General features: G+C 37.6%; 1 protein-coding gene across 2 annotated transcripts in view; it reads left to right on the top strand.

Moving 5' to 3' along the window:
• Positions 1 to 17,426, top strand: part of SYT1 (synaptotagmin 1) — a 312,080-nt gene extending 294,654 nt beyond the window's left edge. For both annotated transcript variants that reach the window (XM_063309009.1, XM_063309008.1), the window contains exons 10-11: positions 13,727 to 13,860; positions 15,153 to 17,426. In XM_063309009.1, coding sequence (XP_063165079.1) covers positions 13,727 to 13,860; positions 15,153 to 15,359 — 341 coding nt within the window. In that variant the 3' untranslated portion in view covers positions 15,360 to 17,426. The remainder of the gene's footprint in view (positions 1 to 13,726; positions 13,861 to 15,152) is intronic.
• Positions 17,427 to 18,065: the final 639 nt, after the last annotated feature.

Raw genomic sequence — 18,065 nt, 5'->3', positions numbered from 1 at the left:
GAGATAGGTGGATGGGGGAGTTGAAGTGCCCCTGCAGTAATAAGTGTGGGTAGGCTGCTAAGCAACAAAATTTTGATCATGTGACCACCTGCGTGCTGCAATGGCCATAATTTTGGGAACCAGACATAACTACCATTCATTCAGCACTGCCATAACTTCAAATGGTCACTGAACGAATGTTCATTAAGCAAAGACTACCTGTAGTGCCTTAGTTTATGATAAAAAAAATTATTCTTCAATTTTCTGTTAGTAGAGCATTTTGTTTTTCTGAATGGTATTTAGAGGGTTCCTACTGTTCTTTGCATTTCTGTATTAATGGTTCAAAAGCAAAGACAATTTACTGCATTATTCCATTCTATTTAACAAATAGATTTGTTCTATATAACAAATAGATATTTTATGAATTAGGCATTTCTTTGTAACAACATTCAGCCTTTCCCAAACTCACTTTCACATCTGTGATGTTCCATATATGCTTGAACTCATACATGCTTTATGAGTTGTTAATTTTTTCTATAGTGCATGGCTCTTAGATTCAACTATGTCAAAATCTTGACTCAAGTAAATAGGAAACAGAAGTATTGCTGAACTCTTCAAATTTAATCAATGTAGTCAGTGAACCACAAAATATGCCTGCTTATCCATTTTTGCACCAACATGAATATCTGCTATTCAAAATTGTAGCAGGTATCTGAATTGAAACTATCATGTTCCTTCATGTTTTTGATGCTTTGTGTCACATTTCAGTGCCTTCCTGGTGAAAATCATGTGCATCAAGTGGCAAAAATTGGTACATCCACTATCCATTTGTATCACTGTACTACTGGAAAATTTTGAGATGTCTTCAGGCTCTAAGTTGATGAAACACATTATTGGACACCATGTCTGTTTATGGCTCAGATGACAATCCTATATAGCTTAGTCAAAGAAATGTAAAATTGCAATTTAAGATACTGAAGGACTTGTACAATGCTTTGCATGCCTAAATGAGATAGATTAGAGAGAGAGAGAGAGGGAGGGAAAGAGAGAGAGAGAGAGAGAGATGATAGATATTCATTCTGTGATAATACAATATAAAGAATGAAATTTACTTTGCACTGTATGATTCTCAGCATACCAAATGTTTGTGGAATAATAGAAATGTGACCCAGAGCTACAAGCGCTGTCCACAGAATGGTTTTGTAATTGGATTGTGTATGCATGCACACTTAGGATAAGGTGGCTTGGCTCCCCTCTGATCCAACACCCTCCTCCCACAATGTGCTTCCCCCTCCCTGCAGTTCCTGGGGACAGCTGAAATGGTAAGCTCCCACCAGCCACTATACTCCAGAGAAATCCTCTCTGCCACTGAATTATGCCTTCCCCCCCTTCTTTCTGTAGCTGGACCAGGTGAGAGAAGCATGTGTTATAGGCTAGACCTCTTTCCCAGAATAAGCACCACTTATTCAATGAGAATTTTAAATATTATCGACATCAGTAAAGACAGAGACCTCACCAAAAAATTGGAAAGGGAAAAGAAAATGAACAAATGCTTTCTAAAAAGAGTTGTCTCACTCAGCTTCAAGATCTCTCACACAAACACATCAGAATAATTTCACACAATGCAGATTTCTGTCACTAAGACAAAAGAAATCTATAATATAAATAGCTTCACTGATCTTAGCTTGATTTCCAAATTGCTAACTCCAACTTCGTTTCAGCCAGTGGAAGCTTTTTGTCTTTCCTGGCTTCTAGACAGCCTCAATGATGATTTATTCAAATGCACCAAAGACAAAAGCAAAATTGAGAGTATTCCCTCAAGGAGGGAAAAACACATGATTGGTCTTAGCATTTGCTTTTCCCAGGCTTCAGTTTTCTCTACCTAATACCTGGATTGACAAGTCAGTTATTTTTCACTTCACGTGTCTAACTTCTGAAATAAAATTTCCCTACATTCACTACAGGTATCTTTCAGGGCAATGAGTTGCTAACTAAAAATATTTGTTCATTTATTTGTATGATTTATATCGCTGCCCATCTCCCACAACCATTTAGATGCTACATTAGAAGAATCCAGTAAGATGACTGGGCTGATACTCATGACATATAACCCCAGGCACTCAAGGAAAAAACAATAACCCTACCCACAGAAAAAACGCACATCAACAACAGCAGAGCTCATCTAATCACCTGACCCAAATACCTGGAGAAACAGCCAGGTCTTCAATGCTATGAACTTGTAATAGTTTTAACAGTATACCTGACCAACTGTTTGCCTGGTTGTTATGCAGTTCCCATCACACTGCATTTTGGATATTTGCTGTAAAGTTCATGGATTTATATTGCAAGAAAAAAAAGAGAGAACCTATAAGTATCTCATTTACTTCATCCAAGAAGCTTTACAACCAACATCCTACTACCTTCTCCAGAACCATCTCCAAAAAGGGGATATTGAAGACTGGAAATTTGTCCAACAGAACTGGATTGAGATGGAGTTGCTTCAGAAGAAGGTGCACTACCTTCTCCTTCAAAGCAGTAGGCATGGCTCCTTCTGTCAAAGAAGGACTCACCACCTCTCAAATCCAGCCAACCACTACTGCCTGGCTACCCAAAGAAGCCAGCAAAGATGGGGGTCCAGCCTGCAAGTGACCAAGATCATGTTTCGGAGAACACTGTCCACTTCCCCAGAATCCATGTGGACAAAAAAACCCCACAGGACTTCATATCAGCCCAGTTATCTTACAGAATTCTTCTCATGTAGCATCTGAATCCAAGTAGATATGAGTGTTTTTGTCTACAAAATATCTAACGAACAAGTCATTGTGGCCTAGAGGAAGACCTTCCTGCCTATCTTCCTTTATCAAGGTATAGGTCACCTTAAATATTGCTACTGGATGACATTCTGTGGATGCAAGAAGAGCTACTGTATATATTGCCAACATTATTGCTAGAATTTGGCCCAAAGCTGGGCTCATACCCATGTTCAGTCATATTTATTCTTTATCTTACACCATCAATGCTCTTGGCATCTCTTCTGTTATTTCATACTAAGGAGCATATACTAGTGCAGTATAAACAGGGGCTATCATGTCCTTACTCTCTCTGAATTCCAGAGGTTGATCAGGTGCTTCATTCCCAGATTAGTGGGAAAATCTCCAAAAACCTGTAGAAAACCAACTGGATCCATAAAATATGCAGGGCAACCCATCCTAACCAGTTATCTACCTGCAGAGGTCAGAGGTGCCGACAAATCTCATTATTAGCAGAAAGTGATCTGACCACAACAAAATTGTGATAGAAATATCTTTATCTTCAGATCATAAGCCAGAAATTCCAGAGTTAAGAGGCAAGGATACTAATGGGCAACAGAGTAGACAGTACACCCATAGTACCCCTATCTTGTTCCTATCATCCAACTTCAAATACAAAGACTTTTAGCTCTGGATTTTGTAATTTGCAAATCATGCTAACCCCCCTTCCCGTGGTCCAGTCAATTGTGTTCTGTAAAGAGGGGTACTTTGAAGTTTTTATTAAAGCGGGCAGGATAATTGTTTAATCTGGCATTCAACTTTTTTATTCCAGTCTGTTTGAAAATCTGTAGACATTGTTTTGCATATTTTTGTAATCCTCTGTTCAAAATAATGCTAGAGTTATATGATTTAAATGCTTGTACACATTTTTCTTGGAATTTCAGAAAAGTGTTATGACTGGTTCTGGTAAACTTTTTTTTTAATCCCTCATTTGACCCAGTGTAAATTAGCTGACCCAGTCAGCTAATTTACACTGCTTTCTGAAGTCTAGAGTTTATTTGGGATTTATACCATATGTTACATTCATTATTTTTAGCCAAAATTTTGGCAAAATCCTGTCCCACATTTTTCAGTGATGATGATGATGATTTCCAGGGCTCTGAAATCTTCCATTTGGACAGTCCTTAATATGCAACCCAGTACAAATTTCTTAATAGATAACTGCTGAATGGGGATCATAAAAGTTTATTTGCCAAGTTCTTACCATTACCAAAGATGGCAAACATCACATGAAAAATATTGACCTCCATGCACTTTCAAAATGAAAAATATATTGGAGATTTCTTTAATGTTATTTAGGAGATAGGTGTCAATAAATCAAACAAATGAAACAATACAATACAGTCACATAGTCCAACCTGAAGTTTGGTCTTTGCTTACTTAAAAATAAACAATGAAAATTTATTTGTTTCAGAGCTGAGTGAAATTTGGGAAGTTTATTGTATGGTTTTGTTGCCTGAAAAGGTACAGATAGAAATGATATGCCTCTATTTTCTTTTTTTTTACTGACTTCTTTGATTGGATGCCTTTGCTTTTCCTGTGTCATTGTTTTGATTCTTTGAGCTTGATAAATTGAATTGTAAAACAGCTTCATCCACATTCTCAGACATCAAAGTCTAAATCAAACCTTTAAAATATTGTCAATAGAACAATAATTTTACCAACACAAGAATGGTTATGGAAATATAAAATTATACTACAGTCCAGTTTATCCTTTACAATTGGGACTTGTGTCATTCTGAAATTACATGCATAGAATATTTAATAAACCATTTTAAGAAAGCCCTTTCTCATATTCCCATCAAACATTATTCCAAACTGTGAACCTAAGACTTCTGTAGGAATGTAAGTCACACATTGAATTCAAGATAGAGTCAATGAAAAATGTAAACAATGAGCTCAGTTGGAAATAAAATTCAAAAAGTATTGTCTATTAAAGTATTTGTGGGATTGGACCAGAATACCTCCACGATCCCTTCCAACCCAATGATTCTATGTAGGTATGCAAACTAAGGATAATGATTAGTCACTGCTAGAATTGTTACACTGTTACCCATTTTCAATACACTTATCTTTGAATTTCATTTCCCTGTTCTGTTTACTCCAATGTGTATGCACACCCATCTCACTGCCATGGAAATAACTCTTTAATTTTTTTACATGTGTATCTAATGAAATATGCTCTAATCCACACAAGTTATGCTATGAAATATTTGTTAATCTTTTTGAAGATCCTTTTTTTCATTTTGGTCCAAAACAAGGACAGCAATGCCTATCTGTACTATGTATTTTATCTTACTCCTTATTTCTAAAGAACAGTCTCGTTGCTTTCTCTAATTGGCCAGTGATTGGCACGTTAGACTGTGTCTTTATTAGGAATAGGTAATGATTCACTATTCTGGGTTCTCCTTAGAGGATCTGAGCTAAGATCCAAACTGAAGTATCTTTGGAGGTACTAAGGTGGGGCATCCACTTCAATACCATCTGACCCCTTTTCCGCTTTGACTACTGAGTGCATTGCTTGATATAGCCATTTTCCTGCCACTATACTATTTTTTATTGAGCTTTCTCTGTGTAAGCATTTTCCCTTGTGCTAACATAAGTGACTGAGGAATTAACAGTGTGGATGTAAACAGATTGTTGTGTCATCACCATGAGCATGATTCAATTGCCACTACTGTACACGTTGCCAGTACAATAAGTAGTAAATTGTAGATGGAGCAGTTTGATGCTCCTCAAGCACAGTATTGATGGTTACATTTCCCTCCAAGTTCCAATCCTGCCCAAGGTATAATTTGAATTGAAACAGAAAATGTTCAAAACCCTGGCTGTATTCACACGTTAAGTAAAAAAAGCTCAGTTAACAGCTGTGCTCATTCCCATTGTACCCAATTGGCTTTTTAACCTAACTTTGTGGCTTGCTATGTCATTCAAATGTGTAACAGTCATTATTTGGATTTCTGAAAACTGTACTTGTTCCTAACATTTGACCTAGATTATAAATCTTGGAAAACTGCAAAGCTGTTTTAAGAGGCGCTGTGCAGCAGCGGATAAAATTATTGTGTACAGGATCATTAGCTACATTTTTCAATTTAGTGTGTCCTGCAAAAACAACCAGAGTTAGTCTTTATGATTTCATGTGGATACTGTATTTTATTCCAGATTTCACATATTAATATTAACTTGGTTTTTAATTTACTTCTTCATTAATGTAATGAACTATTTGTGATTATTCCAGTCTTCTCCCTTTGCAGCTGCCTTCATCATATCCCCCACAATATAAAAGAGTTCCTTTTATATAAAGCAGCTGAGTTCTTTTTTATTCATCCGTTAGATTTAATATGCCATCTTTCCTGTAGATCCTCAAGGTAACATACACAGTTCCTTGCAGTTTAAGTAATGTATGGGCATCCACATCCGTGATCGTGTGCATGTTAAAATTTGGAAAGTGAAATTATTCTTGCTCACTCCTACCTTTTCTCCCTTTCTGTGTGTACTTACAATGCAACCTTCACAAACAAGCGGGTCAGTTTTGACCAAAGGAAACTGATCCCTGGTTGATGAGTAAAGACAATTTTATTGCTTTATAGTCTAGAATATTATTATAAGCACTTTTTCCAGAGTAATTTGGCTGCACTTTTTTTTCATCATGCTTACTTTGTAGTATTGGCTCTTGATTTAAGCATGAAGGTATCAGCTGCTTCTGGGTTTTATCCCAAAGAGACTATTTGAGACCAAATATATTTTGCTGAGCTGTAGGTTGCAGTGAGCTGACAAATTTTGCGTGAATCTAACATCTGTCCATCCATACTTTATCCTATAATTGATCAGAGGAGTTAGCCAGGGATGATTCTCGAATGCTTGCCTTTTAAGTTAATTTATCCTTTTGAATTGAACCATTCTGCCTTTATTATAATACAACCATGAAGTTATGATAAGCCTTAAGCCAGGATGAACCATTTTATTTTGACCATCTGCAATTAACTATTCCACACTAAAATTTCCCCAATGAATAGATCATTGGCTCATTGCCACTTTAATAGCACTGCCTTCTCATCTGTGTTCCAATGTTAGGAGTGTTTATCTTTCTAGATGTCCCAGATGTACAGAAGAATGTTGGGTGTAAGTGAAGGAAGCATGTCTTGCTCCAGAGCTTTGTGTTTAAGTTAGGCAGGCAGATTTTGCTCCAATTAGGAGTATAGAATTTTAAATGGGTATTTAAGTAAGATAGATCTTGGCTGTTACGCCATTGTATTGCATAATATGAGTGAGAGGTACATGAGATTACAAGCAGTATACATTTATGTAGACTGGAGTTTCTCTGTCTCAGCACACAAACTACATCAATATTTACTTTTTCCCTCCAATATTATACAGGAGATATGAATAAAGATAATACTGCTTACTGTCCTCCAGTTTTTTCAGTCTCTTACAACTGTCTAAATGACTTTCTCTCTTCCAATTTTCCTGAAAAAATCACCTAACATCTGAAATTGTTCTAAGAAAGAGTACACAGTTAAGGATAAATGTTCTGTAGGTGGCATTCCAAGTAGAAATTAACAATTCAGTCAGATTATGAAAGGAATGTATGCCACATACTGTAACTCCTCCTTGGACATGCCTTTGTCAGAAACAAAAGAATAAACCTAAAGGCAGTAAGTTGTAAGAAGAACTGGTAAGGATGTCACAGAAATAAATACTGAACAGGAAATACATTGCTCTGAATTTTGGGAGCTCAATATTCAGTTAGGTTACCTTAGTCCTGGCTTCTCTTTCCTAGCTGGCGATGTACACTGCTTCCCTTAACCAGTCTTGCAGTGTTTGCGGGCCCTCCTGCTCGTGCTGGTAACAAGGCCTGGATTTCATCTCCAGGTTCTGCTTCTGGCCACTGTTGCTATAGAAACCTAAAGACAGAGTGCTGTGAAATACATCATCGATGTAACCCCAGCTCTTGCACCATTTCTTGGAAACAGTGCCTTCCATTTTTCCTTCTCCGGAGAAGTTTAGTTCCTTTCCACCATAACTTTCTGGTTATATAACAAATATTGATTTAGGCCAGCCATGCAGGTGATCACTCTAATCTCATTAGAGGTTATTTCTGATGCCTTCCCACACACAAACACAGGGGAAGAAAATTCTTAAGGCAAATTATCTTTACTCTGAAAGCCACATCCTGAGTCATCCTCTCATAAAAGAGAGGTTGACTGCTGGCCTTGAAGTATGTTTGTCTTGTAATTCCTCATGGGGGCATTTGAACCTTCTGATACAACTGAAAGCTATAAGTATGTCACCCTGCCTGTCTGTAGAGACGCATGATGCCAGCCAGCCGTTCTACAACCACATCTATCCCCAATGTTGGGAGGAAAGATAGGGATATTCAGGATAGAAAACTATGAAAGAGAACTTCACTGCCAAAGCTGTTGATATCAAACTGTAATGGAACATTTACTAACAAAATATACTGTATAATGGCTGTGCCCAGTTGATGGACTGATCATTTGTCAGCTGCCTGTTCTTCCCCCAGCCATACATAGCCATTAGAGGGGGAACAGTAGCCTGATCCATATATGCTTTTTCTTCTCTGAATCCAATTAAGAATGTTTAGAGATATGTGGTTTTTCTTCAAGCTTCCATGTTCCTTTGTGATCTCATGACAGAAATATAAAATTCTGCATTTATGGGTGTCTCTCAATTTTCCTTTGTTTCTCTATGAATTGCTGTAATTTAACTCAAGCAGACAAAGCCTTACTGTAGAATCAGCCTTCCTCATTCCTGAAATTTTAAAGGTGGTCTAGAAAATGATGCCTTCCATCTGTAATTCTTCCATGTTTTGCATCACGTATTCCATCTTTTCTTTTCTTTTTTACTTGAAAAAAAATGATCTGGTACGGTGGGGAAATGGGATAGGTTCTCAGTGTCTTGTGACTGGTATTGCTAAGAGACTGATTTTTGCAGAAAAGAAGGATGCTCAGTTCAAATATGAAGACATTTCTTTGGAAAGGTAGTTTATACTGAATTAGATAAGCTAAATGCCATCAGATATGTGAATTCTTATAGAACTTGATTGTAAGGACCAAAGGACAAACCATCCATCCCACCCCTTAATTTTCAGGCCCAGATCAGATGCCTTCAATCTTTGTGTTTGAAAGAATGAGAGTGAAAGAGATTCCAATGGGGGCTCAGACCTGGTTGGGGACCACAGTGGGATTAAGCTCTTATACTAGGAACACTTCCTGAGTTTGGAGGCCTGTCCTGGCAGTCTGCAAAGCTTATTTTGTATTCAGTTGAATGGAAAATTATGCCATCAAGGTAGTACACAGTTGAACCCTAAGTCCAGAATTTTTCACAACCAGGCAAGGCAGCAAGACAATTATAATAGATAGGACTTCTTATTAAGCTACATTTTCCAATGTTTGTTCACTGTATTGCAAAGGTACTAATCTGCAGAGCAATTCTCTTTGCAATAAGATGAAAGATTCATGAGTATCAACCCTTCTCTCCACTCTGTCCTAAAAATACAAACAAATTGGAGCTGCACAGTGTACTTCAGTATATTACTTGAACTATGTATCTCAGCCCAGAGAACTTCCACATCTTTATTAAAGATCAGTATCTTTGCATTCAAAATATAGTCAACATATAGCCATTGTGTTCCAGCTTTGTCATCCCCTTTCACTGTATTTCTTCAGTGTTCTGTCCAAGTCACTATTCATGAGAATAGGTTTTGCTCTTTCTGAAAAACAGAATATAAAATCATATAGTACCTACAGCTTAATTTTCACATTAAGAGCTCTGTCACTCAAGTTTTGTTTGAAGGAATACTTTATTCTCTCCTGATGCATCCACAGACTCCACTTTGTCCTCGTACATTAGATGCTTATGTGTAATTCATTTAACCATGCTTCTGCCTACAAAACACTTGATTTTTCACTTGCATGTCCCATCTAGAATTTTGTTCATTATTTGCTAAATTAAATCTTTCTTGTCCACAAGCCACTTGCTATGGATATTGGAGACATATTTTGTAAATGAACAGTGGCAGTTCTGTGATCAAGATTACTGTATTTATTACCTCAGCTTTCATTTCAAATGAGACACAAGTCTTTTGTTTGCCTCTAAATAATGAGCTGACATTGTTTGCCATTAAATGGCAGTAAAACAAAGTATGTCAGTTGAACTGCTTTTAAAAGCTTCTCTATTAGTCTCCCCTTGAGACAGTCTTGTAAAATCAGTAATGCACAATACTACTGTAATTGTGAATTTTTCAACTTCTGCCAAGCTTCCATGTGTTGATTGTTAATTATAGCAACTGAAACTTAGCTCTCCTAAGGGCAGGGCTATAATGAAAAGCCAAGTCCTTCTCATTACAATACTGCAGAGAGTGCCCCATTAGGATGACCGGAAGTACCAACCTTTAGAAGGCCCACTAGCACCACTGACCAATGGTTTCACTCAAGAGATTTCAGTGATTTTGGACTCCAAGTTTCAGATTTATTTCCCTTATTAGCTGGATGTGTGGCATGCATCTGCTACTTTTCAGGGGACAGCCTACTGCCTGAACAGCAGTCTGTTTGAAAAATTACTTAGTCCAAATCCAGTTTGGTAGAGGTCTTGAATATTGGCAGTATTGCTGGACAACAGACAGCACAAGCACATAGATTGCCAGGTCACAGAATCCTGCTATTGCAAAGTCAATTATTATAATCATTTTAAAATGTTATCCTGCCCATACAAATTTACATGCCATGAGGTTATGTAGATCTAAACTATTTTTATCCTCTTTTTTTGAATATGAATGCAGCAATCAAGTAGTCTCCATTCCTGATTTACTTAACCATCATAAATACTGGATACCATTTACAACCTCTGTTTAAACAATTAATGTGGTGGCCTTTTCCTAAAAATGTTTGATTTCTGGATGATTAGGAATGGGAGAAGTATAATGTAATGCAGCTTATATCCTAGAAAATATTTCTGCCATTAGTTTATGTGAACTTACTAGTAGTTTACTATTAGTTAATTCAAATTTATGCAGCTATTAGTGGTTCTACTGAAAAATTGTTTGGGTTGATCTTTTAAAAAATCTGGGAGTAGGGTAGTCCTCACTTAATGACCATTCATTCAGTGATCATTCAAAGTAGTTGAAAAAATCATACACCTGGCCCTTGAAGTTACAGCTGTTGCAGCACCTCTGTGGTCATGTAATCAAAATTCAGGCGCTTGGCAATTTGCCTGCATTTATGGCTGCAGGATGCACTTCAACTTCCCCCAACCCATGTTTTTCCCCCCCATCTCTGCCCTTTGGGCTGCCTTGCACTCCGCCACCCCTGCTGCTGCCCTGCCACATTGTTCTCCGTTACCCCTGTCACCCCCATCTGGCCTTCGCCAACTTCTTCCTTCCCCTGCTGATGAGACACACCCAGCCTGGCTCTTCAGGTTAATTTTCACATTAAAAGCTCAAGCACAGCCAGGCTGGGGATGGCTGTGCACGCAGCCTTGGGTAGAACTCATTGTGCCACCAACAGCTGCCTTGTGAAGGGCCAGGCCAGGCACACATCATCAGCAGTGGGAAAAAGATGATGAGGGTGACTTGGGGGCAGCAGAGTGCAGAGTAGCTTACTCATCCTCCCGCACCTGGCAGCAGCCACCCCAGCCTGGCTGCGCTCCTGCCAGGCCACTTACCTGCCCACCGGCCTGCTTGCAAGCCACCCAGGACTCGCAACTTCCTGCCGGCTTCCCCATTGACTTTGCTTGTTGGAAGTCCTCACACAACAATCAGTGGTCTTCGCTTAACAACTGCAGTGGGGATGCTGGGATTGCCATAGCTAAGCAATGCAGTCACATGACATCACATTTTACATCCGCTTCATTTAGTGATGGAAATTCCAGTCCCAATTACCATCGTTAACTGAGGACCATTGTTAACAATAAAACTCTAAACCTCACAACTACCGTCTAAGGTGGGTTAAGTGCTGGATTTCCCCTATAAAGTTCATGTACTCCAAATACAAAACTTTTCTTTTTGCAAATCCAGTACTGTAATCACTACTCCACGTCACTCCAGCACTATAAACATTATTCCACATACTTCCAAAAGTTTTGGACTTAAATTTATTTGATTAAAATTGATGGATGGATGGATGGATGGATGGATGGATGGATGGATGGATGGATGGATGGATGGATAGATGGACAGATGGACGGACTGCATGGGGGAGGAAATGATTACATGAATTCATTGCATAAATTAACCTTTGGAATCAGAAGGTGGGGTAACTTGAAATGTGTTCATAAATTAAACTTGCAAAGGAATTGATTAGGCTATATTAGAACAAAATCTAAAGTTACAAGCCCTTTTTATTGATTTGTTCTGCTATTGACTGAAATGTTACCTTTAAACTTTTGAAGTACCTGGGATACATTCCCCTTGAAATAAAGCTGAGCACATTTCAAGTTACCCCACCTTCTGATTCCAAAGTAGTGGAAATAAGATAAAAGAGAAGGAAAAAAACCCCTCCATTTAGATGTCCCAGTTCTGGACTGCAAACTTCTGAAGAACCTCTAAATGACATTAAAGAGATACAGAAAACTGTAGTGGTCATCCAGTTTTTGGTAGGCCAGATTTCTTAGACAATCTTCACTGAGACAAAGGACAGATGAATTCTTAAAACTGTTCCTCCTAAATATATAGTAGCTATTTTTTCCTGTCTTTTATGTCAACCATTTTTTAAAAAGACAACACTAAGCCAAGGGAGCAAAACAGCTGTGTTTTAAACTGTGGTTTACATTTAAAAGTACATTTGCAAAGGAACTCTCTTTCCTTTTCGTTGTTCAGAGCAAAACTAGATAGGAAGAGAGCAATAAACATGATAGTATGAAATGGGATGAGATAAGTCTATGCTAACATTAAACTTTAATTTTGTAACAGTAATACCATCAGGACCATAGGAGGAATAGTGCAGTGAAGACCCAGAGAACATTGAACAACAAAAACAACTATGCTGAAGTAACAGATCTGATCCACAGAGAAAGCCTATGCAGATATATTCTTTCCTAGCACCTGCCTTGCACTTAAAGAAAGACTCTTGGCTGCTATAATATTAGGCAACTTGTCTTGTTTGAGCTAATGAATTATGTATTTACTTTAGTCTTATTTCCCAATAGCATCTAGACAGGTATCTTAAGGTATGATGCAAATCGCTATCCCTCTAGGGGTTGTATTTTTCATTATGTAGTTGGAATATTACCTCAGCCACCATATACAGCATGGAAATTCTACCTGTAGTCATTTTAGAATCAATTTTAGGTATCATGTTTCTCCATGAATCCTAGTAACTGTTACGCGCGCGCGCACACACACACACAAATTGGGGCAATTATAACAGTTCTATGAACACATCTAAAATATAAAGTAATATTCAATAACAACAACAAGAGACAGGAGAAATGTTCATCTGCCTCAGCCACTGCTGTCAATAGCTACAGTTTTCTTTGAAGCCATGTCCAATAAGAATAGCAAAATGACTCATATCTCTTTTTCCTTCAGAATTTACTCTTTTCTGGACCCTTACATTGGAGAAACAAACATAAATAGAGAGAAAGGACATTGTGCATATGAATGAGATGGAAAGGGAAGTTTTGTTCCGATAGGTCCTTGTTAAGCAGTAACACTTTTAGCATACACTTTAAGGAAAAAGTCTCCTCTCATAATATGCAATACACGGTACAGTATATCATCACTTGGCAAAATTGCCCTATCTGAATAGTTGCTGAGCAATTATTATACAAGTTTTAGTAATAGCATAAGACCTGCATACACTGAAAAACAGCCCATCAGTGCCCTGCTTATTTTGTCACTATATTATTCTCATTGAAAGACTCACTGCATTAGCCAACATGTATTTCCAAAAAACTTCCTTTTTTCTGTTGTTGGTTAGATCCATATGTGAAAATTCATCTGATGCAGAATGGGAAACGGTTGAAGAAGAAGAAGACAACAATTAAGAAGAACACTCTGAATCCTTATTACAATGAATCATTCAGCTTTGAAGTACCATTTGAGCAAATCCAGGTAATATCAAACTTGCAGGTCCTTCTTCACCTTGAAATTCTGCTCCTCTTCACAGGAACTTTCATTAACACCTATGCAATACTCCTGCATGGGATGAAACAAGTGAGATTGTTTCAAAAGATAAATGATGAACGATGCAACACTTAGGAATGTCAGTTCATCAAACAAGCAGCAGATAACGAACACTTTATAATATTCAGCAGCAAAGGCTGCTAAACAAAAGAGCCAACGGTGATTTTATCCCAACAGTTCAGGAGAAAATCAGTGCTGTTGTTTTCCATTCTTTCAGATTATTTGATTATTCTTATCAAATCAAAATTATTTAAATGTAGAGCAGTAATAATAATAAAGTTTTTCTGCTAAACTGTATAACTAAAACCTTATTTATAATAAGATACATAAGTAAACAATAGGTGTTGGCAATCCACAACACTCAGCTTAGTTCTGTGCTTTTATCTAATTTCAAAAGCACTCTGCAAGTAAACAGTTCTGACCTGGCAAGGAAGGGAAAAAGAAAGAAAGAAATGTGACATAAAACCAGAAGACAAAAAGGAAACATCAAAAAGCTTAGAAAGAGAAAAAAGTGAGTAGCCTCATCCATCTTTCATGGTGGCCCTTTTATTGCTTCCTTAAATCCCAGTCACTTTTGACATATGGTCCTCTATAAATTACTCCCAAGGGAATGCAGCTCTTGACAGAAAAGAAAGGTTGTCCATCCTGATTTACAGGATTACAGCTTAATATTTCAGTTTGGCACATAAATGCAGGGATAAGGGTCATCATCAGCTTCAGCACAATCTCACCAAACACAGAGGCTGAAGCATTGTTACAACTGGACTTCAGGGAGATTCATCAGTTCATATTGTATCTGTTAATTTAAACATAAAATTTTGATTTAAAAGTATGTGCCTATGTGCCCAACCATAAGACTTACATTACCAGTACATAAATATTTAAGAATAGTGATTTTGCACTGCAGTCTCATTCCTGAAGCATTGGAACCATGCAAAGCATGATTATTACAACTTTCTCAGTATCCAGGTAACAGAGAAATTAGAACAGAAGAAGAGGCTCAGTAATACAAGCTGAAAAACTGCCAGTGATAAGGTTTCTGGAGGGGTTTTATAGTATATAATGCTGAGAAGGTTGCAGGAAAGCCAAGGTAAACCAGATCTGAGCATCCTATGTTTTGCTGCCCACTTGCTGCATGGACTGTGCTGACAACCTCAATAGCAAAATGTATGGATTTGCATTTTTCAATTCTTGCTTTGTTCTCTCCCCATCGTGTTTAGAAAGTGCAAGTTGTTGTGACTGTTTTGGACTATGACAAGATTGGCAAGAACGATGCCATTGGCAAAGTCTTTGTGGGCTACAACAGCACTGGTGCGGAGCTGCGACATTGGTCAGACATGTTGGCCAACCCAAGGCGACCTATTGCACAGTGGCATACCTTACAGCCAGAGGAAGAAGTAGATGCCATGCTTGCAGTCAAGAAGTAGGAAGAAAGTGAATGTGAAAAGAAGGCCTTTCTGCATTTGCCCATATAGTGCTCTTTAGCCAGTATCTGTAAATACCTCAGTAATATGGGTCCTTTTATTTCCAGCCATGCATCCCCAACACAGATCAGTGGTACTTCTACTCTTGTTTTAATTTGCACAACTTTAATGTAGAAAAAGCCCTATAAGGCACTCCATCTCACCACTGCCCTCAGATCTACTCTTCTTTTAAGCAATATGTGTAGATAGAGCATGACAGAAATTATTTATTGTATCACACAGTTGTACATACCAGTATCTAAAAATTTATTTCTAGTCTGTTTATTTGTTTGTCGTACACGTTTCCTAATCTGTGTATATCTAGATGTTTTTAATAAGATGTTATATTTTAAATTATGTAAATTGACTGAGATATAGGAGAGCTGATAATTATAGTATAGGGTAACTATTGTATCGTCTGCATTCCAGCAAAAATTCCAACTTGTAAGGCACTAGTAGTGTTACACTGACATCTTAAAGGACAACTTAAATCTGAGCTTTCAACTGAACCATTACAATGTCGAGATACGCTCACACGGCGCTCCTTGAAGGGATGAATCCAGTGGTAGACTTTTCTTGTGGGCAGTTTTGCATGATCTGAGCAGCTCCAGAGCTGACCTCTAGGAAGCATAGCAGAAGCCGATATATCACTTTTTTTCCTCTTTCTCTCTCTGTATATATATGTGTGTGTATAAACAAACTGAAACCATGGCTTTACACTTAGAAATGAAGGTACAGTCGCATCAAGGGAGGGAGGTGGGAGCATGAAATATTACACATAGCAACGTATACACTATGTGTGGGAAATCATTTAGGGGTTATGTAGCAGCTGCCGCCGCCGCCGCCGCCACCCTACTATTACCCATGGCAAACATATATACTTGAAAACAAGTAGCTCTCCTTTATCACCTTTATACGAATTTGCATACTGTGAATCCCATTTGTGCTCTCACATTCTCTAATTCTAATGAGTTTGCACATTAGACTTTGTAACAAAATATTTTATTATACTAAGCCAGATGAGAAGGAATGCAGAATATTTTTTAAAGCAAAACAAAAAAAAATCACAGCCGTGTGTGTTTATTATACAAAAGTAGTTTCATGGTGACGAGACAGTATTGTACAATCCCATCAAAAGAGGACAAAAAATTAGCCATATTTCTGAATGCACTTCAAAGCAAGCCAAAAGATAACAGCTAGTGACCTTTTATATACTATTTATACTAAGAAGTTTTAATTTGTCCTTTAAAAAAAGTGAAACAAAACAAAGAACAAGTTCTAGCAAACTGAAGCAACCTCTTATGTACACTAGATGCTCGTTTCAGGAGGAGTTTTTAAATGTTTTCGATGTTACTATGTAGTAAATGGCACTATTATGAAGCTATTAGTCATTCCATAAGCGTCTTCAAAGACTGCTCTGTGTATCACTGTGACTGCCGTGTGTGCTTAGAAACTGTAGTTCTCTCAGTGGATAGCAATCAATTTATTCTGTAGTGATATTGTAAAAATACTGCCATTCCCTTCTACTGCACTGCCGAAGGATTGCATAGCACAAAAAGTTCTCATAGCTATGGACCAATTCAGAACTGAAGAGCTATGCACAGGACAAGGCATCATATAGAATGGACTGACAACACAGCATTTTGTCGACACTGTGCAATATTCCACATCTCTCCCCAGGTTGATGGTAGAGGGCTGTCCTTCAGACAAGACCGATGGTCACTTTAGCTTATATTATTTTGTGGTGTCACATGTTGGCGTTATTTTTGCAACTGGGGTCTCCTCCTCGGAGACCTCTTTCATTAATTTATTTAAATACTGGTTGGCATATTTATTTAAAAGATTGTAAATATATTTTAATATGTTGAAACACAGGTTCTATTTTCAGTATCACCATGCACCCAAAAAATAACCAGGAAGGTGTCCCCCCTTCCCATTAAAAAAAAAAAAAACTTTTTGTACAAAATGTGGGATTTCCCCAGAAATAATTTGAAAATATAGTTCCCTTTCAAAAAAAAAAAAAAAAGGCATCCCCAGTTGTGTTTTTTTAAATGATAGATCTTCCTTTTTCAGAGCTCTAGGCTGGCAAGTTACCTATTGAAAGTAGAGAATTGAACTCACAAGCCAGAAATTGATTGTGGCAATTTAATCTATTCTCTATATCAGTTTTTCTCAATCTCAGCTACTTTAAGATGTATGGACTTCAACTCTCAGAATTCAAGTCCACACATCTTAATGTAGCTGGGATTGAGAAACACTGCTCTACATCAAAGAGGAAAAGGCATAATTAATTCAGATAAACTGAAATATATGTAAGAGGAGTTCTTTTGTAACCTTATATGAACACCAAATCTCACCAAGGAAAGTGAGCCTAAACACAGAGGGTTCAGTTCTGCTGTAACTTCTTTTAGTTGATCAGCATAATGGGGGAGAGAAACCTTGAAAATTTCAGGCTGAAGTTGCCAGAATTGATTCATTGTGTGAAGGTATTCTAAATTCATTCTCTTCTTACACTGCCAGAATGAATGTCACTGCAGAATTGGGTTGTAATGTTCCATCATTCTCAGCAGAAAAAGTCTGCTATTTGACCAAGATGACATTTTCATCCTCAAAGAAGCCACATGTACCTTTCTGACAAAGCTGTGTAAAGTATTAGAATCTGATGCTGTA

This window comes from Candoia aspera, chromosome 7 (genome assembly GCF_035149785.1).
Source record: "Candoia aspera isolate rCanAsp1 chromosome 7, rCanAsp1.hap2, whole genome shotgun sequence".
Lineage (NCBI taxonomy): Eukaryota > Metazoa > Chordata > Lepidosauria > Squamata > Boidae > Candoia > Candoia aspera.
This window is presented reverse-complemented; position numbering and strand designations above follow the sequence as displayed.